The sequence below is a fragment of the Phaethon aethereus genome, assembly GCF_964289735.1.
Source record: "Phaethon aethereus genome assembly, chromosome: 6".
In the NCBI taxonomy this organism is placed as follows: Eukaryota; Metazoa; Chordata; class Aves; order Phaethontiformes; family Phaethontidae; genus Phaethon; species Phaethon aethereus.
Window position 1 is genome coordinate 35,402,941 of NC_138580.1, and position 20,592 is coordinate 35,423,532.

Below are 20,592 nucleotides of genomic sequence, written 5' to 3' on the forward strand. Positions count from 1 at the left end.
TTACTACTTACTTTTGTGTAGGGTCTGGCAGGAGAAAGAGGAGAACAAGGCCCTCCAGGTCCTACAGGGTTTCAGGTATGTGCATTCTTTTTTTTTTTTTTTTTTTGTTAAGCAAAAAATAAATAGCCATATCTTAAATTGGAGAAAATCAATCAAATGGTGTTTAACAAAGCACAACTTCAGAACTGAGGCAGTGATGCTCAGAATAATTAATGATACTTAGCTTTCGCATCAGCTGTGCACTGAACGGACCTGGCAAAGGCTTAAATACCATCTCTGTATCCCTTGAGAAAACCGTTGTTGGTTTTCAGTTTTAATTTGGAGATTTTCCAAAGATGTTCCAAATATGGAGCAAAAGAATTGTTTTGATAATGAAGTATTAATTAAGTCAAGTCAATCTCTGTTTATAGAGAACTTTATTTTTAGGGCTGATATGCGTATGTCCTACAAATGTTAAAGAAGGGCTTCTGTCTTGTTTAGAGCGGGGTAAAACACTTTGGTGAAATATTCATGTAACTATTTCACTTGGGGATCTCTGAGGGCATACTCTTGTACCGAATATAATACTACGTTCATATTCCTGGTGTTTTAATTAAATCTGGACTTTTTTACAGGGCTTGCCTGGGCCACCAGGTCCTCCAGGTGAGGGAGGAAAGCCAGGTGATCAGGTAATTCTTGTGTAATTTAACAAGAATTCACTTCATAAAGTAGTTTTACCTTTTCTTCTCTTGGTAATTTAATTTCCCACTCTGTTTCAAAATACGTACTGATGTAGTCTGCAAGCTGTCTAAGAACTGCTTTTGGATAAAATAATTGCTAGAATCACACCATCTTCTTGAACTGAGTTGGACTATCTGCTCTTGTCATGACAGATAATGTTCAGAAATAGCCATCTACATTCACAGTACTTTGTAAATGAAAATGTTTATCTCTAATTTCCATAACTGTAAGGCTATGAATAATGCTTTCATTCTAATGGTGAGTTCTGTTCTGCTTAGGGTGTTCCTGGAGATCCTGGAGCTGTTGGTCCATTGGGCCCTAGGGTAAGTATTTTGTTTCACAGTTTAGACATTCATAACAGTTCTCTGAGGTTGAAAGTTTATATATAATACAGACTTTAACACCTAAAGTGAATATTTGATTTTTTTTTCCCCTTAAAATGGTTGTAAACATGGATACGTTTTAGGATGTTTTCTGTAAAATCTACCACCTTTATTGGTTTCATAGCTCGTGAAGTAGTGTTGAGTACTAGCTGCGAAATGATTTGGTTTACGGCTGTGAAATGAGAGCTTTTAGTTTGCCGCGTGACACGCTATTTCCCCTACCTTTAACAACAAAAGCATAAAGCTGGTTTTTTATTTGATCAGTTCTCCTAGAATTTGTCCACAGGCTTTTTGTTCAAATAGCAGTGCTGCACTTATGGTTGAGGTAGGATTTTGTCTACCAGAGCTGTACCCTGACTTCAAAATATGTAATAATTTTCCATTTTGTAGGGAGAACGTGGCAATCCAGGGGAAAGGGGAGAACCAGGTGCATCAGGACTCCAGGGTGAAAAGGGTATGGCTGGAGGTCATGGTCCTGATGGTCCAAAGGTAAGCTGAATGGATGTGATGTAGTGTATAATTCTTCTGTGATGTAATGTATAATTCTGCTCATTTGCACGAACATGAGAGAGGTTTTTTTTATTAAAAAAGGGATATCCTTTCATGAAAGGTATCTTGTTTATAGAAGGGTTCTAGGGGGACATACAAGTTATTCCAGTACAACAATATTAATAACTTGCAAGATACTAAAGTGTTGAGAAATCACATTTTGTATTAATTTATATACATCTGAAGTTTAAAATTATGTTTGTGTTTCTCAGTAGAACAGGGCAAAGCCATTTCTGAACTGCAGAAAACCCCTGGCAATGGGTCCATTTTAAGAACCACTTCAATTTACATGAAGAGACTTGGCAGGGTTGAGTGTTTAAAAGAAAATACCGAAAACTGCATGCATTTCTTTCACCTGCAATTGATATAATTGGGCCCAGGAAGGTCACCCCAGGTAGGGAGTGCCTCTAGTGCCTTACATAACCTGTAATGGACCTGAGCTGTGAGAAGCAAAGCATAAACAAAGCACCTCTGCCCCTGCCAACTTCTGCCCGTAGCTAGTTTGTGTAATAGATCCGTGTGGTTTCAAGAGCAAGTTAGAAAGATGCTCAAGCTTCTTTTTTTTGCCTGTTCTCATCCCCAGTATGCATTGAGTAAATGCTAATGTATTTGGAAGGACTACAGTATTACAGCTGAACTTCCTGAGTAACACAATGGGAAAAGAAAAGTATTTGGACATGAATAAAGTCCAAATTTAAGAGAAAATTATTACTTAAAACTGTACCCCAGAGACTTCAACACAGGCACAGTGTTTTCTGCAGCCTAGAGACAAAGATACTTCTCAGATGAATAGACAACAACTTGTTCATATTTCTTTCAGGGAAGCCCAGGCCCTAGTGGGACGCCTGGTGATCCAGGCCCACCGGGTCTTCAAGGTATGCCTGGAGAAAGAGGGATTGCTGGAACCCCGGGCCCCAAGGGCGATAGAGTAAGTCTAGTTATTTCTGTTGTGCTGAGTAGAATCACCTGTCTCTTAATACTGTAATTGTTTCAGGGTATGAACTACTCGGCTTTCAGTGTCATAACTGAGAGTTTCTGGCTATTTTCCGTAGGGTGGCATAGGTGAGAAAGGTGCTGAAGGTACAGCTGGCAACGATGGGGCAAGAGTAAGTAAACCTATCTCTCTTTTTAGACCTACTCTCCACACACCAGATTGTTTATTGTGCTAGAGGTATTCAGCTCATAGAGTTAAACACTGCTCAGCTTGGTGATATCATGGATTGACAGTCATTCTCATTCCCCCTACCCTTCAAATTTTATCTTCAAGTTTTTCAAGACTGCTGTACACAATGTAATGGGATGTCTGTGTTCCAAGCCTGTGTTACGTATAATCAATAATGGGAGTTAAGATGTCAGTGGAAAGGATTCCCAGAAGTGGTGTGTTCATTTGGGATTCAGCTAAGCTGACTATAGTAAAAATATGAAAAAAGGGACAGGCAGAGATCAATAGCCAAAAAGCAAACCCACCAGTTCTGACTCTTGGAGTAAGACAGATGCCTCTTTATTGTTTGGATTGAGTTGTCTGTGGTCTGTCCTGAGGCAAAAATTGCTGTGTTCTGATCCTCGTATGGACAGTAAGTCACTGACACTTCTGGAAAGCTTTGAACCTGCTGTGCATGAATAACACGGCTGGTCTGCTCACATGCAGTAAATCCAGTATGTTCAAGACAGGTTGCATGCATGCTTCTACATAGACCAACCGTGCAATAATCCTAATGTACTGGGTTTGCTGTATATGCACTGACTGTATTTTCTTCCCGTAAGCTGCTGCAGTTAGTTTTTTACACAAAGTGCATCTATCTGAGATCCTTGGGTTTTGCAAGCCAGTTGGAGTACTAACAGCTAGGCCTTTGGAAATCTGAGATATGTGGGAAAGATGAGGGTTCTGACTGAACTAAACTTCTAGTTAAAGAGGAGAAGTTTTTTGGACAAAACCTAGCATACAGAAGCACTAACTCACAATTAGCAACTGTGAGCTGGAATTTCATTCTAAGTCAGACAGTATCCAAAGATACAGAACAGTTCTTAGCCATTGTAAGGCAACACAGCTTACAGTGACTAATGAACAGTTAAAGTAATGGTGAACTAAATGTACATCCCTTTTCTAAAGTTACGTGTCTGCAGATACCTGCTACTGATCACTAGAGCATTGATGGTGATGCAGTATCCTTTGTTAACACTGTCTTTTTTGTATTTCTCTTCAGTTTGAACTAAGTTACTTACAGTGCAGATTTTTGGGGAGGGGGAATATTGTTCGAGGTAAACTTGGTGCAAGTTCGTGGTACTCTGCTTTTAGTGAAAGACAGTTGTAATTGGAATAGCTAAATATTCAAGAAGGTAATATGAATAGTGCTTCAGGATCATTATGTGCAGTTGGTGGGTTTGGATGGAGAGATTGGAACCTATTTGCCTAACTGCCCGATGAAGAGGAAAAAGACACTTCTGAGGAGTTTTCAAGATATTAAATTAATCTTCAAAAGTAATGATGGGCACATTAAAATTGATTTAAGCAATGAAATACTAGCATAAAACAGAGAGCTTCTCTCCAAGTGGGGATAAAAGGACAGAATTTCCATCTGAGAGAGCAAAATAAAGCTAGGGCTTTATTTTTTATCATTGGCCTTATTCATAAACACTGCATAAAGTAGAAGATGAAGTTAGTGAAGAAAGAGGGAATGAATGAAAGCCGGGCTTTTGAGATGTAGGATTTTGGTCACTGGGAGAGAAAATGCAAGTAAATTTTAAAAGACCCAACAAGATTTCAGAGATAAAGGGGAATAATTTAAAGAAATGAAAAAGCATATGGAAATAGTAACATATGAGAATTTTTAAGATAACGGTTTTGAAGCATCACTTTTTTAACTTCCTTTTATCTTGATTTGTTCAAAAGGGTCTCCCTGGTCCAATAGGCCCCATGGGTCCAGCAGGTCCCACTGGTGAAAAGGTAAATAGATTTTTATGCCATTCCCTATTGAAGTTTCTTAATATTATCATACTTTATTAGCACTGTTGCTACTTGTCTAATAAGTTACTTGGGAAATAACCTTTAATTTTATTTTAAGGGTGAACCAGGTCCTCGAGGTCTAGTTGGTCCTCCTGGCTCCCGTGGAAACCCTGTGAGTAAACATATTTAGTTTTTGCCTGGCATAAGTTAACAATATCTAACACTGATCCAAACTCCAGGTTTTGTCTCATTTGCTGATATATTTTCCTCTTTTTTCTTCCCCTTTCTTTGTAGCCAGAATCTGTAGTTCTGTCTTGATGCTGTGCACTTGTAAAACTATTGGCAGATTTTGTTCCTCTGTCCTATGCTTGTTTTAGGGAAGTCTTTACATAGAGTTACCCTAATTTACCTCACTCCTGAAAGAATGCCACCACTTTTAATTATTTAAATATTTTTAGAAGTATGCCCTTACCAGATACTATTATACACATACAAGTATTTAGATGGACCAAACACAGAAGTATGGCTTAGTTTTCATCTAATTACACCAACTCTTGTCATCTTTGGTCTGTTTGTGCTTTTAAGGATTTTAAGGTTTGACTCTGAGTAGGGAGTTAGAGGCTCAGCCCTTCTAGGTCCTTCATGCTGCTTGGAATTGATTACGTCTCTGTCATAAATGAGAACAGCCTTATTTCCAGTGTAAATTGGAATAGCTTCCACCCCTCTGGGGCATGCTGGAGATTGGCAGCCTTCAGCTTCTCCTTTTCCAAACAAACATTGTGTGGAAAGCTCAGCTGAAGCAGCTCATAGCCCATCCTGACCGTGTAGAAGAGCACATCTTTGAAATATTCTTTTTTTTCCCAGTCTATCTGATTGGAACGGTAGGTTGCATAAAGCGTGTGCACTTTGGCTAATCCTGCTATCATTGGAAGTCATTGTGAGCAGAATTTCTCCTGTTGTAGTTTTAGTGCTTGCACTCACATCTGTAAATTCTGAAAGTTTACATATAGTCTTGAATACATGGCAGATCTTAACATCATAGTTAACATCATTTATTTTGTGATTAAAAGATCATTTGATTCTGATTAATAGAGCAAAAGTATAATCGCATTTTGGACAGTAAATAGTTAACATGCCTTCTTGTATATTTAACTGCAAATTATACTGTATATAGAAAGACTTGTATGTTAAATACAGTTATTCTAAATTTTTTAACTAGGGTTCCCGAGGAGAAAATGGCCCAACTGGCGCTGTTGGTTTTGCTGGTCCTCCGGTATGTGTTTTGTAACACTAATGAGTTTCCTTTAGTCATGCTTTGACATCTTAGTTTCCTTCATTATGAATAATACTGCAGTGTTCTGGAACGTGAGTCACATTTTTGTTGCAAAAAGAGCTATTTCTTTTTCCCATCAGTGTATCAAGCAAAGAAAAGGGCCAATAAATACCCTAGACACTTGAAAAGTGGTTTTGTTGATAAAATTGTGTAATTGTTAACGAGATTTCAAATTTTCATGAATGTGCTCTGTTGCTCCTTTGAGATTTAAATGAGGCAAGTTATAAAGTGTCATCTACTGAAGGTAGCAAAGATTTGCTCTGTGAGTAGTGAAGGCTGGAATGAATTGATGGACCAAATGGAAGGTTTGTGAGTTTTCCGGTGAATAGCCCAAACTTTCCCACAGCCTAGATATTAAGTTTCGGACCTTTCACAAGGAGTCAGGCAGCTGTTTCCCTTGGTGGGAAAAGAAAGACTAGAAAAGACAATGTTTTTTCAGTCCCTTTTGCTTTAAGGTATGTAATAGCTGCTGAGGAAAATAGAAAATCTAAAGGAAAGAAAAATGTGAGTTAGATAAGAAAATATTTTAAATGGAAATTCTGAATTCACAGACTTCAGAAAATCCCATCTGTGATCATATGAAGACTGTGCTGAACTGTTACAGTTCTCTTGATCTGAACCATGAGCAAATGCACTGTTTTGTGAGCTTATTTGTTCTCCTGTTATTTTTTGCCTTCTGGAAATACCCTACAAAATGACTTTGGCTGGAAAGATTTGGTACGCTCTGACTTGATGTCTCTTCTAAATATTATTTCTTACAGGGCCCTGATGGTCAGCCAGGTGTGAAGGGTGAACCTGGAGAACCTGGTCAGAAAGGAGATGCTGGATCTCCAGGACCACAAGGTCTTGCTGGGTCTCCCGGTCCACCAGTAAGTATAAATAACAATGTCAGAGAACCAGTGGCATAGGCTGATCTTGCTTCTTTAAGATGTCATACATGTCCTAAAAATGGGTTTTCACTATCATCCCTCTCTTTCTCCTTTCCTCTTAGGGCCCTCCAGGTGTTCCTGGTCTGAAAGGTGGTAGAGGAACTCAGGGTCCACCTGTAAGTAGACTTTACTTTTTTTGACCTGACTGCAGATAATCTAATACTGAAATTTTATGTAATATGTGTATCATTCCTCAGCTCAGCTCGTTTTTCACAGTCTGTAATTAGAACATTTGCTCACTAATTTGGCTGAGAACATTTCAGGTAACCAATGCTGTATTTCTTTCAATAAAGTTGGTATTAAAATGTTTTTTAGGGTGCCACTGGATTCCCAGGATCTGCTGGAAGAGTTGGGCCGCCAGGACCTACTGTAAGTCAATTGTCATACTCCTAATAGGTGTGTTTTATGAATTGGTCATTGAAAACCTGAAGACTAAACGAAGCAGGAAAGGTGAAGCAGTGTTTGTGGCCTGATGCTATAGAAGACAACAGATTGTCAGCACTGACTTCTGTGACTACATGCTTGCATCCGACTTCATTAGATAAAACTCATTAGTCTTGGACTTGATCCAGTGTCAGCGTGTCCAAATTAGTGCATGACTTTTCACTGAGTTAAGTAGGCTTTGAGCTGTTCAAGCTGCTCTAATGACTTAATTGCTTATGGGAACAAAACAACAACCTACATATTCCTGTACTTTTTACTTTTTTGTCTCTTCAGTAGTGACTAAAGTTAGGGGAGTTTTTGCAAGAGGCCTCTGCTGGGTTCAGGTATCGGTGGAGATACTCATAAGATCCCTTAAAATAAATGAAAAAAAAAACCCCAAACTCCAAAACATACTCATAAAATCTGTCATGTCTAAACATATTCAGGAACACTAAAAAAAGAATTAGCTGTGGATCAACAAGTGAGAATTCAACTCCACACAGAACTGTGATGCTCTCTTCATATTCCTTTTACTGTTTTGATGAGAAAAGTAACTTGAATTTGGTGTGAGTTTATCAAAAGGTGAAGTCTTTTAAAAGTATTTGAGAAATGAACAGAGGTCCATTAAAGCACTAATTTGAACCATGTGAATGAAAAGTTTGAATATGGTCTTTAGCTTGATGATATTGGAAAGAATGGGCAAGGGTGAGTTTTCTAGAAGTAGCTATATGCCTGAGGTAAAAAAAAAATAAAAAAAGAGAGAAACAAAAAGAAGAGTGTCTTTTAAAGGAGGGAGTTTGCAATTGCAAATTGGGGGGGCGTGGAGCTTGGACGTAATTTGATGAGATGATTACTTAATCTCATTTATTTGGTCATAAATGAGATTATAATAGCTCTTAGCTCATTCACACTTTGGGCCTTCCATAGAGTATGTATATTGATAATGAAAACTGCATATTGTTAATGAAAACACAGTCCTTTACATTGGACCCTTTTCTGATCAGGACGATTAAATTCCAATGAGGTGTTTTAATCTTCTTAGGGAGCTCCAGGGCCTGCTGGACCTATTGGTGAGCCAGGAAAAGAGGGTCCCCCAGGTCTTCGTGGTGATCCTGGTTCTCATGGCCGTGTGGGAGATCGAGGGCCTGCTGGGCCTCCTGGTGGTCCTGGAGACAAGGGTGATGCAGGGGAAGATGGGCAGCCGGTATGTCCGGGGTGATGTTATTAATTGTCCCTAGACCAGCTCTAGGCTTGGTCTCACTGTTACTTATACTTATTGCTACTGAAATGACATTAACATTGTTTTACCTGTTGTGGATTTCAGGGCCCAGATGGCCCCCCTGGTCCAGCAGGAACTACTGGTCAAAGAGGTATTGTTGGTATGCCAGGACAGCGAGGGGAGAGAGGCATGCCAGGGCTGCCGGGTCCTGCAGTAAGTAATAATGAAGTCAATATACCACCAGCTTGAGCATTCTCACGGTCTTTGTGATTGAGAGCATAGTGCCTCATAGCACAAGGAGAAAGCTGGAAAACTCCAATTGCAGGAGCGAATATAGACAGAATAGTAAATAACTAAATCTTATGCAAATACAGGAGGTGGGAGATTTTGTTTCCACCACAATGGAATATCTGAACCTGAATTAAGAGTAAGTGGGTAATAGCATTAAGACTTCTGGCTAAAATGTTCCTATTTGGCTCAAAACTATGTCCTTGAAAAAAACAACCCCAGACTTTTCATTTAAGTGCCCAAAGGTCACTTGTATGTAAATATTCTGTAACTGCTATTTCATAAATTGTGAACTACAACCTTCAAAATTGCCATCTCTTTGCTTCTGTGTAGGGTTTATAGATATTTATTGGAAGGCCTGATAATCCAGGAGATTGAGTCATTAAATAGAGTATTAGTAAAAGGGATGGTATCGAGGATCTGCCATTACCACTGGATCCACAAAGTCAATTTACAGTTCAAGTTGGCCAGAAATTATTCCAAGCTAACAAGATGTATTGATGTTGAGACAGAAGAAAAAAAAAAATCATATTACTTATTTCAGACTGCATTACATTTTTCCAGAGTTGAAAAGACTTAACCTATGGCAAATAATGCCATCAGACATACTGATCTATCGAGGGAGTGTGTGCTTAAGAGAGTTGCTACTAGATAGACTAACTTAAAGTGCAGCTTCTAGTCAGTAAAAGCCTATTCAAAAGCAACTAACACAATTAAACTGCTTAAAATACACAGTATATTAAATATATATTCAAAATCTATAAGAACATTTTCCTTAATTATCTGTTTTTGAAAGTTACAAATGCTGGTGGTACTTCAGACTGGAGTAATAAGTAGTGTTTTGCAGGCAGCAGTTTGTGCTTTCTGTGTTTTGTGATTAAAATTTTTATATGGTATTTCTCATCTTTTTTAGGGTACACCAGGAAAACAAGGTCCCACAGGGCCACCTGGTGATAAAGGTCCCCCAGGACCTATTGGCCAGTCAGGTGCCACTGGACCTGTAGGTGAAGCTGGTCCAGAAGTAAGTATTAGAGCCTCATAACATGCAAAAAGGACAGTCTAGTGGTTATTCTCCTCGACTTGAAGTTAGAGGTGGAGAAGAAGTTTGTAGTTCTGTTTTACAGAAATGCAAGATTACCGAGCTAATCAATAGCCCTATTTTTATTCCATAACTCTAGGGACCTGCTGGTAATGATGGCACTCCTGGACGAGATGGAGCTGTTGGAGAACGTGTAAGAATATATTTTCTTAAGTCACTTCTGGAAATCTCAGTTATATTATTGACTTATTGTAGATTTTATCTTCATTCAGTTAAGTTGAATGGAGAACTTGTTCTGAAAGTGTATCACAGCTTTGAATAAGTAGTACCTCTCAAAGTTGAGGAAACGTGGCTAAGAGGCTAAGAACACCTGCCTCCACAAACTCAGACTTGAGTTCTTACAGAAGGCATATCTTTGTAGATTGTAATTGCTAGAAAATAGATTAGCACTACTAGAGACCTCTTGCTTTAGTCTAGTCCAGTCGTTTTTAGATAAATAATGTTGAAATTCTGTTTTGCAGGGTGATCGTGGTGAACCTGGCCCTGCAGGCTTACCAGGTTCCCCAGGCGGTCCGGGAACTCCAGGTCCTGTTGGCCCTCCAGGAGATGCGGGTCAAAGAGGTGAAACTGTAAGTGAGACTTTTTTTTGTTTAATACTTTGTTTATCAAAAAACTATTGTGTATGCTTTTGTTTATTGCTTCACATATCTTCTGTATGCAATCTTTGTAGGGTTCTCGAGGTCCAATGGGTCCCCCAGGTCGCGCAGGAAAAAGAGGTTTGCCTGTAAGTTCTCCGTGGTCATTGTGGTTTTATCTGAGACACTTTTTACAGGAAAGTGTATGAGAAACTGAGCCCAAGTTAGAATGCTAAATAGGGCTTCAACTTTTGGTGTTCCAACTGCAAGTGCATGCAGGTAGTCTTCTGAGCTGCAAAGCTGTACAAATCTGTTTGAATACACTAGTATTTCTACACTTTCTTTAAAAATACTTTGCAGAGAAATAACAAATGCTTTGGAAGCCTTTTTATTTGGAGTTGTGTTGCTGTCTGGATGGTAGGACCTGAGTTAGCAAATGGCTGGAGTCTGTGTTTGACAACGCAAATAAAGGGTAAAGAAACGAATGCTGAACAAAAAGGCACACTTTTAGATGAAAATGGCAGAACTGTAATAAAATCACCTGTTCCGATGAAACTGCCTTAATTCAACTCATGAGATTCTGACTTCAGTCCAAATGGAAAAACAAACAAAACCCATCTTTTTGTGTTACATAACTCTTCTACAATCCAAGTTTGGAACAAAAATTAATTGCAAACATGGGAAATTGAAAAGAATGTTGCCCTGTCCCTAAGCAGATGTCATATGAGAGACAGGAAAAGTTTATTGAGTTGTTAGAGATAATGATGCCATTGATTTGGAATCTGGCACTGAGAAGTTTAGCATGCAATTTGGGCTGAGAAATATAGACTTGAAAGCAGAAGCCATTTTTTCCAGTGATTCTTAAATTAGTATGAAAAGTTTGAAACGATCAAAAATACCAAGAATGAAATTGTGATGGCAGTAGAACCAAGCTATTTGTACTGGGGATTCTGAACATTTTTGTCTGTAGTCAGGGAATGTAACTTCGGTTGTACTTTAATCACCGTTAAGGTGAAAGGAGCTGTGAGAAGTAAAGATGCAACATGGAGGATTTCATACTGAAAATACATTTTATCATTATTAGTGTGTGAGAGATCCACAATATTTCAGTCACATCTATAAAAATCATTTGCCATATCCAGTAAGGCAAAGAAATTTCTCAATCTTAAAAATTTTGTTATGTAAATTATTTAGTTTTGTTATTACTGGGGTGGGGGTTGACTGTATTATGAAGCTAAATAGACTAAACTTACCGCAAGTATGATTAAGCACAACACAATTTTCTGTAATTATTTACTTAGTCTTCAAGTTTCTTGGATGTGTCCCAGCATGAACTTCTTTCTAGCTTTAGGAGTGAAGGAGTTCTGAATGAGGTGTCTAAAAGCGACTGAGGGGTTTTTGAGGTTTTTTCCAGTTCAGAATTTTACATTTTATCACTGATATTTACAGGGTCCCCAAGGACCTCGTGGTGACAAAGGTGACAATGGAGATCGAGGTGATAGGGGCCAGAAAGGACACAGGGGTTTCACTGGTCTTCAAGGTCTTCCTGGTCCTCCTGTAAGTTGTTCTGGTTTTACTGTAATTTTATTTCCTGGATACAATAATGTATTAGGAACATAGTTATTTAAAATGGAAATAAAAGCAAACATGAGTTATTTTTTCCCACAAGGTATTTGTGAGTGGCTGGCGGTCTACTTGCTAGTATTTTTAATGCAGTTTTACAGTACTATTGCATGATGAAGTAAACCTGTGCTTTATAAGATAGGTGTTCTCCTGCTCTTGTTCCATTTCTGCCATTCCTGCAGCGACCAATCACTGACAGTCTATGACCTGTCAGCACAAGGTGATAACAAAAGTTGATAGTCAGATAAGCACATTAGAGTAGGAAATGCTTTTTCCCAGTGTTTGAACTCTTTATAGTCAAGGAATCAAATGCAAAACCCCATGAGGACTGTCATAGTATCTCTTGGTAATATTTGCAAGAGCTTCATTATTTCGGTGGCAATTGAATGGTAACCTCATGGAAAACAGTATTTTTTACATCTGTTCACTGATCCTGTGCAAGAGCTGGAAGTTTCAACATGCAGGAAAAGAGTCAACAAAAAACCCTGAACACCTAAAGCATCTTTCCCCTTCATAATAGCTCTGTCAGTTACTCTTTTGTAAAGCAATGTGATTCTAAATGTCATGAAAGCAAGGCTTTTCTGCAGAAACAACTTTATATGTAGCCAAGCACTAGTAAATTCTATTAATCTAAATTGTGATTACAGTTGGAACTCTGTGACAAAGGACAATAGAGTGAAAACGAATCGTAAGAGGGAAAGGGTACTACCCGTTGTTCCTGTATATTATAATCCTAACTAAAGGAATACGCTTTAAGGGTCACAATGATACAATAATTTCTTCTGTTCAGGGTCCTATTGGTGAACAGGGCAGTCCTGGCATCCCAGGTCCATTTGGCCCTCGGGTGAGTAGAATGTTTCAGGTTTAAGGTTTGTCTTGCTTGTTTTTTTCCACAATCAGATTTCTATTTCTGATTCACTTTTATTTCACTGGCTTTTATTGACTTCAGTATCATGTGGTGATTACCCTACTGTCTTTTGCTGAGAGACGTTACCTTGTTTAATATAGTAAAGCTTTGCCATAAGTGTAGTTTACAGCTATATAAAAAGCTCAATTCAGAGTAACTACATGGCTACAGTCTCTTTTTAGAGACACTTTTGCAGCAGCTGATGCAAAGCCACGTATGTGGCAGCTCTGCTAATTGCTACTCTGCCTTTCATAACCCCATGGATGGCATTCACTCAAGAGTAAAGGAGAAATATGACTCCCTTGGATGTTCCCAAGTGACAGTGTATCTCTGAGCCCATATACATGTGGGCACACAGCAGCTACTCCGGTCTGCATAGCACCTGGAATTGAACCCACTTAAATGGTCTAGAAAAACCCCATACAGCTGAGGTGATTGACTTCAGAAGAACAGCATTGAAATTGCCATCTTACTTTCAATGAAGAAAAAGGGTGATTTTTAGAAGTTTGGTAAAAGACACAAATAATTGGATTGCTTCCTCAAAAGATACTGCTTGTAAAGGGCTGTTTTATAGAACTTTGTTATTAAATGCTAAAATACATTCCTTCCTTCTCTTACATTTTCTAGGGTCCTCCAGGTCCAGTCGGTCCTTCTGGCAAAGATGGAAGTCCTGGTCCACTTGGGCCAATTGGACCTCCTGGTGTTAGAGGGAGTGTAGGAGAAGCCGGACCTGAGGTAAGTTGATGGGAATACAGAGGGAAAAGGTTACTTCGAATAGTGAGATTTTTTTACAGTCCATTGCATCACTTTCTCAAACACCCATGAGCTCAAGACAAATGGTAACATTTGGTACAGTTTCTCCAACAAATAGCCAGGGTAACTGTGTATTGGAAGGCTTATTTCTTACTGGACCTGTGAAATCTCAGTCTCATCCACCAGTGCTCTCCTTAGGCCAGCCTGGGGCTACATCTGGAGTTAGCACTGGATCCTGCTGGATCTGCAGTTCAACATGGCTATTTGGCAAGTTGGGTCCTAAAACCTCAGGCCTAAGCATAGGTCAGTTGGTGTATCTGGAACCAGCAGTAGTTAGAAGTCAGTAGTCCTGCAGAGGTGGCACTGAATTAGAACAGCCATGTGACTGATTGCCAGCAGCGTACTCCATCGTGCCTTGCCTTAAGGAAATCCTCCAGTCCAAATGAACAGCCCAAACTCGAACACTCAGCTCAGCTGACCTTCAGCCTGATCTGAGGTTTACAGACATCAACTGTGAGCTGATTCACAGTAATGAAAAATGGTGTGACCATTTTGGAAAAAGTCCTAAACCTTTGCTAAACGCCCCGGGCATATTCTACGTTTACCAATTCACGACACCCTAAGGCATAAAATGTAAGTTATGTTATCCCAAGGAAGATAAGTTAGGAAACTAGAGGGATTTGAGGAAAGGGTGATCTGGATGATCACGTGAAGAATTAAAAGACTGGTATTGCTTACTTTGGGGGAGAAGTGGAAAAGGTGGGATAAAATAATGAGCAAGACAGAGAAGGCAGTTTCTGCTGTTTTTCTGTCTTGTAAGACATGGTGTTTCCTGTGCTTATTGTGTGCTAATATTTGCCCTATTTCATTTGAATTTCTGCCAGTTATCAGTATCTCCACTCCTGTTGAGGCACCATGACATGAATGAATAATCTATGGTAGAGCTTAAGAATGTAATGTGTATCCAGATCCTTCATCTGTGTAAGGAGACAATACAAGAAATATCTCATACCAAAAACTTTAGTTTTGCTTTCCATGGTGGCTTGCTGCAACTATAAATTAGAACCACAAAGCAAGAAATAAAAGTTAAGATTTCATTTGTCAGACACGGAGTGTATTAGTTTGGGTGTGTGCCCTGTAGTAAACATTTGGAGCACTAGTTGTGAATTCTGAAGTAATTACTCACAAAGGAAATGCCATGTTCTGATGTACCAGCTGATGCACCAGAGCATCAAAGTTACAATGAAGGTATGTTACAGACTTTCTGCAGCCAAAGAAGAGCTGGCAGAGCCTGCAGGTGGACATACGTTTATTAACAGATACAGTCTGTCTCAAGACTCGGTTACCTCCCCAGGTGTCACAATTCAGGTTGACAAAAGGACCTCACAACCAGTCATTCAGGAAAATGTACTTAGTCAGGAAAACACCTGCTCTGCCAAGTAAGGATGATGTAGATTCTGTCTCACATATCTGTGGCCAGAAGGCTTAACACTGTGCAGGATAAATGTAAAGGTATTTCTAGTGCCAAATTTCCATCCAGACTTTACTAATTGAAAATATGCCTGAGGCGACTCAAAGGAAGCAGGAATTTTACATGGCTCTAAAAATCTCTTACAGAGAGAGATACGTGGAATATATAAAATATATAAAATACTTGGGAATTTTAAGAAATAAACTTATTAGGCAGGGACTTGAACAAGGAGGGACACGTGGTTTAAAAAATGGAATGAGGAGGCCATTCCTTGATGACTTAGACTAGATAGAAGGAAGAAATTTTTCACAATGAGGGTGATGAAACACTGGTGGAAGTTACCCAGAGAGGTGGCAGATGCCCCATCCTGGAAACATTCCAGGTCAGGTTGGACGGGGCTCTGAGCAACCTGATGTAGTTGAAGATGTCCCTGCTTATTGGAGGGTGGTTGGACTAGATGACCTTAAAAGGTCCTTCCAACCCAAGCTATTTTATGATTCTATGGCTTTTTCTAGCTGTTAAGTCTGAAATCAGGAGTAAGAAAAAGTTGAGCAAGATATTCAGGCAGGTACAGAGGGCATGAAGCAGAGAGAGTACCTTACATGCAGTTCTAATCTCTTACGCCTGTTCTTGGACATGTGAATTGTTTATATCTGAATCTTCCCTGTGCATTAGGGTGACCGACTGTAAAGTTTTGCTTTTTTAGTGGCTGGCTTTGCTATCATTTTGCATAGTATTTACTCTGCTGTGCCTCTGTTGCCTTTTTTATTTTATTTCTTTTAAACTTAGGGTCCACCAGGTGATCCTGGCCCTCCTGGCCCTCCAGGACCTCCAGGCCATCTCACTGCTGCCATTGGTGACATTATGGGACACTATGATGATGCTATGGCAGATCCACTGCCAGAGTTTACTGAAGATGAAGCAGCCCCAGATGACCATAATAAAACGGACCCAGGAGTCCATGCCACACTGAAGTCACTGAGCAGCCAGATTGAGACTATGCGCAGCCCAGATGGTTCAAAGAAACATCCAGCACGGACTTGTGATGACCTGAAGCTGTGCCACCCATCCAAGAAGAGCGGTGCGTATAAACACACAGTGTCCTGTGTGTGCCATATGATTCTGTCTTATTTCCAGTAGATACTTGGTCACTGGAAAAAATGGGTAATATAGATTTTGATAGTCTAAATTGACATTCGGACTAGGAACTTGCAAACTACTTCCTGCCAATGAAGTATATATGCTGATGTATCCCTTATTTATTTATTCAGTATTTATTCAGATGTATTTTAAAATCTGAAATATTTTATACTTCCGTGGAACACTGCTTCTGAAAGTGTTCTCACCATGGAGTACCACTTACATGATGACAGAGCTAGCTTGGTGCACCAGTTGTGAGGGTTTCTTTAATCGCTATTAGCTCAAAATGTTACCTGTGGGCTGATAACCTGCGACTGCTTTCCATCCAGAATTCTCTGCTGCTGCTCCATAGCGGCAATTTGTAGGTGGTAATGTGCTAACGTGCCATTTGAGACTTTCCCTGATTTATATGGATTACCAGCTATAAATCAGAACAGACTGGAAGGTAGAGAGAATTTGTGGCAGGCCTTACCAGCTTTTGCCAGCTTGTATCTTGAAGTAATGCTATAGTGTATATCTGACACAGATATCAAAACATGCATCAGATTACGTGAAACATATGCCTCTTTTCCTTGTGTTTTTTACTGACGTGACATACTTTTGCTTCTATCTCTCCAGTTATTTCAAGAATCTTAATAATGTCACGGAATCACGTTTTATGTTCTTTGTAGGTGAATATTGGATTGATCCTAACCAGGGGTGTGTTGAAGATGCTATAAAAGTATATTGCAATATGGAAACTGGAGAGACCTGTATTTCTGCAAACCCGTCTACTATACCACGTAAAACGTGGTGGGCCAGCAGGTCATCTGACGTAAAGCCCATTTGGTATGGCCTTGATATGAACCGGGGATCACAGGTAACTAAATATACTTAATGTCAAGAACCGGCTTTTATGAAACTTGTTTTGTCCTGGTTTAGAACTTCATCTGCTATCTGAGCAGATTCTGCTGCAGTCAGAACGTTATGACTATTGTTTGATTGGCTTATATTCAATTGGTTCGTATCATACAATAATTATATGAGAGAGCTGGGAGAAACAATGCGAGTGCATCTAAGGCAGGATTGGCTTTAAGTATACCAGTGCTGGAAGAGATTATTTCTCTTGATCCTAAAAACTTCAACTTCTCCAGCAGTCTACTTCAGTCACTCACTATCCTTGTCCTTAAAAAGTGTACTTTTACCCTAATATATTATTTAAATCCCTGCTGTTTTAATTGAATTCTACCCTTTTTTTCAGAAAATTGTTATTTCAATTTTTATTTCATAGGGAGTAATTATATATCTTTAAAATAAGTATTTGGTGTGTAAAAGTAATAGTGCTGTTATCAGTTGGATTCCTGATGACAATTCAGAACTTCAACAGTGGAGAACAGATGTGATATTGAGAACAGATGTGTTATTGATTGCTTTTTTGAGATGCTTTCATTTATTACTAAATTCAGGAGAACTTGCCATGGTCCAAGATGTCACAGTTGACATTTAGCTGCCTCCAGAGCTCCATGTAGGGTTTTTTGTAAGTCAGATGCTCTTTGGAGGAAGAAATTATCTTCAGGATCACTCTAAAAGACTATTTTATTTTTGAAAACACTGTCAGATTTGGTAATTAACAGTGTTATCTGCGTAATAGTCATATGCATTCCTTACGGGTTCTAACTAATAAATATGTCCGAGATCGCTAAACAGAGATAAAAAATGACAGTGTCAGTGCATAAGATTTTCCTTTTTTCTTTACCAGTTTCAGAGAAAAGTATATACAGTTTTAGTCATTCATGATGCTTTTGGGTTTTTGGGGTTTTTTTAATGATTCATAAAGCATGAATAAAATGAAACCTGCACAGGTAGGGAGAATATCTCAGGAATTTTAGAGTTTTTGTTATTGGTAGTAAAATTGCTTCTGTTTTTATAGAAAGAGTAGCATGTCACAAAATATTTTTCAAACTTCTGTGTAAGTTAATTAGTTGATAAAGTCGATATGCAAATCTATAGGTATTTTTATATAGTCAAACTTTGGCTGTTTGTGATGCTTCTAAATAGAATACAAAGCCCATCGAAAACAAGCTGCTAAAGTTGCAATATAGCAGGCACACTGTAAAAGGGTTTTCTGTGCTTGACGTCTCTTACCTAATTTGAGGTTGCTCTAATGCACTGTTTCATACATAAGGTTTAGCTCCTACTGAATCCCTGGGTGAAAAAAAGCAGAAACGTTCCAAAACTTGGCATGTCTGTGGAGGCCCAACTGCCTTTGAGTGGTTCAGCTGCAGAGCTTTATGGTCAAATTCTCCAAAATGATCCCTATTACAGGATGTCTACATTTCTTCATCCTCAACTGGCAGCAAGTTACAAAAGAAACCATTCTTAGATTTTATGCAATAGGGCTCCTGCTAGTCATGTCTGGAAAGGGTTACGGTAATGACAGATGTTCCTAAAACGCATGAACTCTTAATGAATTTTCACGTAATACACATTGATCTGTTTCTTTATCTTCACAGTTTGTGTATGGGGATACAGCTGTCACTCAGATGACGTTCCTGCGCCTCCTATCAAAGGAAGCTTCCCAGAATATCACTTACCTTTGTAAAAACAGTGTTGGGTACATGGATGACCAGACTAAGAACCTGAAAAAAGCTGTAATTCTGAAAGGGGCCAATGACCTGGAGATCAAAGCGGAGGGAAACAGCCGATTCAGATATACTGTACTGCATGACAGCTGTTCTGTAAGTTTGGCTTTTTGGTCATTTGTTAGAGAGAAGAAGGACTTTTGTCTTCTAATGCTTTCAGTTCTTCCTTCATTTAGAAAAAATCCATAGAATGGTGTAATTAAAATGCTGCAGAATTTCACCATGAATTGTAGAAGTAACTGATCAAATAGGTATTTTACTACAATTCTAGCTTCACATAGTAGAAGTCTGCAGTATTTAGAGGATGTTTACAAATTACTAGTTAGTAGTGAGCATACTGAGATACGTATCTTGCTATTTTGCATTTTCCAGCATTTGTGTACCTCTGTGTGGAATCAAAGAGGTCAGATAACCTCAGGCATTTGCCTGCCAGATGGGTAACATTATCACAGCAGTACACTGGAGGAAACTCATTGGTACTATGACTGACTGAGTTGGAAAGGAAAATGTTCCCCCAAAAAATTCTTAGTGGGCATAAAAACCAGCAAGTAGTAAGTTTTTTTATGTTCATTAGCATTCTCGGCCAAGTCCAAGATACTGGCAAAATATTTCTAAAATTAGTTTTATATTTAAAATAACTTAGAGTACTCTCTGTGCTTTAAAGTAATATAGACCAAGAATGTGTGTGCAGGTACGTATTAACACATGGAGAAGAATTCCATAACATAACATAAAGAAAAATCAGTCCAGCTTGAGGGCGAAATCCTGCTGTGTCAATCTGGCGGGCCTGTTCATCACTGTAAAAACAAAATATATGCATTTTAAAATAACCAAGGTGCAGTACAGTCGGGGGTGTGTTGCTCAGTGAAGATACACTGAGATCTGTCTGAACGACCTCCGACAACAGACACACCAGCTGGAATGCAGGCTGTTTCTGACATAAGCTCTGGCCTAAGTTTTTCTTCTTTTTTTTTTTTTTCTCTTTTTGTCTCCTCCAGAAACATAATGGCAATGTGGGCAAGACTGTCTTTGAGTACAGAACGCAGAACGTGGCACGCTTACCTATCATAGATATTGCACCAGTGGACATTGGCAGTACCGACCAGGAATTTGGAATTGAAATTGGGCCAGTTTGCTTTGTCTAAGAGGAAGGGGGGAAATTAACACACTACCCAGCAACAGCAGCAATTAAACACATGAACTTAGACTGATTGAAGTTAATCCTGAGACTCTTGAAGTAATGGCTGATATTGGATCAGCATTGTATATACGGTTCTTTTTAAATGCCCAGCCTCCTTTTGAATATTTATTTTACTTACAAACCTTCCATCTTAAATGATTGAAACCAACTTTTTAGTACAACAGTACAATTTTAAGAGGATCGATGACCACCTTTTAAAAGTAGTATGAATCTTTTTCCTCGCTTTTGTTTCAAATTATTTTGAAATTTACAGGTACTCAAAACAGATAGTTTTAATGTGGGACTACGTAAACCTCTAAGGATTGTTTCTTTTGCTTGGATGCATACTGAATAACAGAAAAGTAGAGCACTTCTGTGAACCGTTGGCTATACTTCAATCATACCTACTTCCTTAACCCCAGTTTGTCTTCCTGT

At 39.0% G+C, this 20,592-nt stretch overlaps 1 protein-coding gene across 1 annotated transcript in view; it reads left to right on the forward strand.

Moving 5' to 3' along the window:
- COL5A2 (collagen type V alpha 2 chain) overlaps positions 1 to 20,122 on the forward strand; it is a gene marked incomplete at both ends in the record, with an annotated part of 53,332 nt that extends 33,210 nt beyond the window's left edge. The window contains 25 exons of the mRNA XM_082001576.1: positions 22 to 75; positions 615 to 668; positions 999 to 1,043; positions 1,494 to 1,592; positions 2,473 to 2,580; positions 2,705 to 2,758; positions 4,543 to 4,596; positions 4,715 to 4,768; positions 5,816 to 5,869; positions 6,691 to 6,798; positions 6,921 to 6,974; positions 7,174 to 7,227; positions 8,324 to 8,485; positions 8,606 to 8,713; positions 9,702 to 9,809; positions 9,967 to 10,020; positions 10,349 to 10,456; positions 10,558 to 10,611; positions 11,912 to 12,019; positions 12,876 to 12,929; positions 13,620 to 13,727; positions 16,006 to 16,297; positions 17,028 to 17,215; positions 18,849 to 19,073; positions 19,976 to 20,122. Coding sequence (XP_081857702.1) covers positions 22 to 75; positions 615 to 668; positions 999 to 1,043; positions 1,494 to 1,592; positions 2,473 to 2,580; positions 2,705 to 2,758; positions 4,543 to 4,596; positions 4,715 to 4,768; positions 5,816 to 5,869; positions 6,691 to 6,798; positions 6,921 to 6,974; positions 7,174 to 7,227; positions 8,324 to 8,485; positions 8,606 to 8,713; positions 9,702 to 9,809; positions 9,967 to 10,020; positions 10,349 to 10,456; positions 10,558 to 10,611; positions 11,912 to 12,019; positions 12,876 to 12,929; positions 13,620 to 13,727; positions 16,006 to 16,297; positions 17,028 to 17,215; positions 18,849 to 19,073; positions 19,976 to 20,122 — 2,508 coding nt within the window. The remainder of the gene's footprint in view (positions 1 to 21; positions 76 to 614; positions 669 to 998; positions 1,044 to 1,493; positions 1,593 to 2,472; positions 2,581 to 2,704; positions 2,759 to 4,542; positions 4,597 to 4,714; positions 4,769 to 5,815; positions 5,870 to 6,690; positions 6,799 to 6,920; positions 6,975 to 7,173; positions 7,228 to 8,323; positions 8,486 to 8,605; positions 8,714 to 9,701; positions 9,810 to 9,966; positions 10,021 to 10,348; positions 10,457 to 10,557; positions 10,612 to 11,911; positions 12,020 to 12,875; positions 12,930 to 13,619; positions 13,728 to 16,005; positions 16,298 to 17,027; positions 17,216 to 18,848; positions 19,074 to 19,975) is intronic.
- Between the last annotated feature and the right edge of the window lie 470 nt (positions 20,123 to 20,592).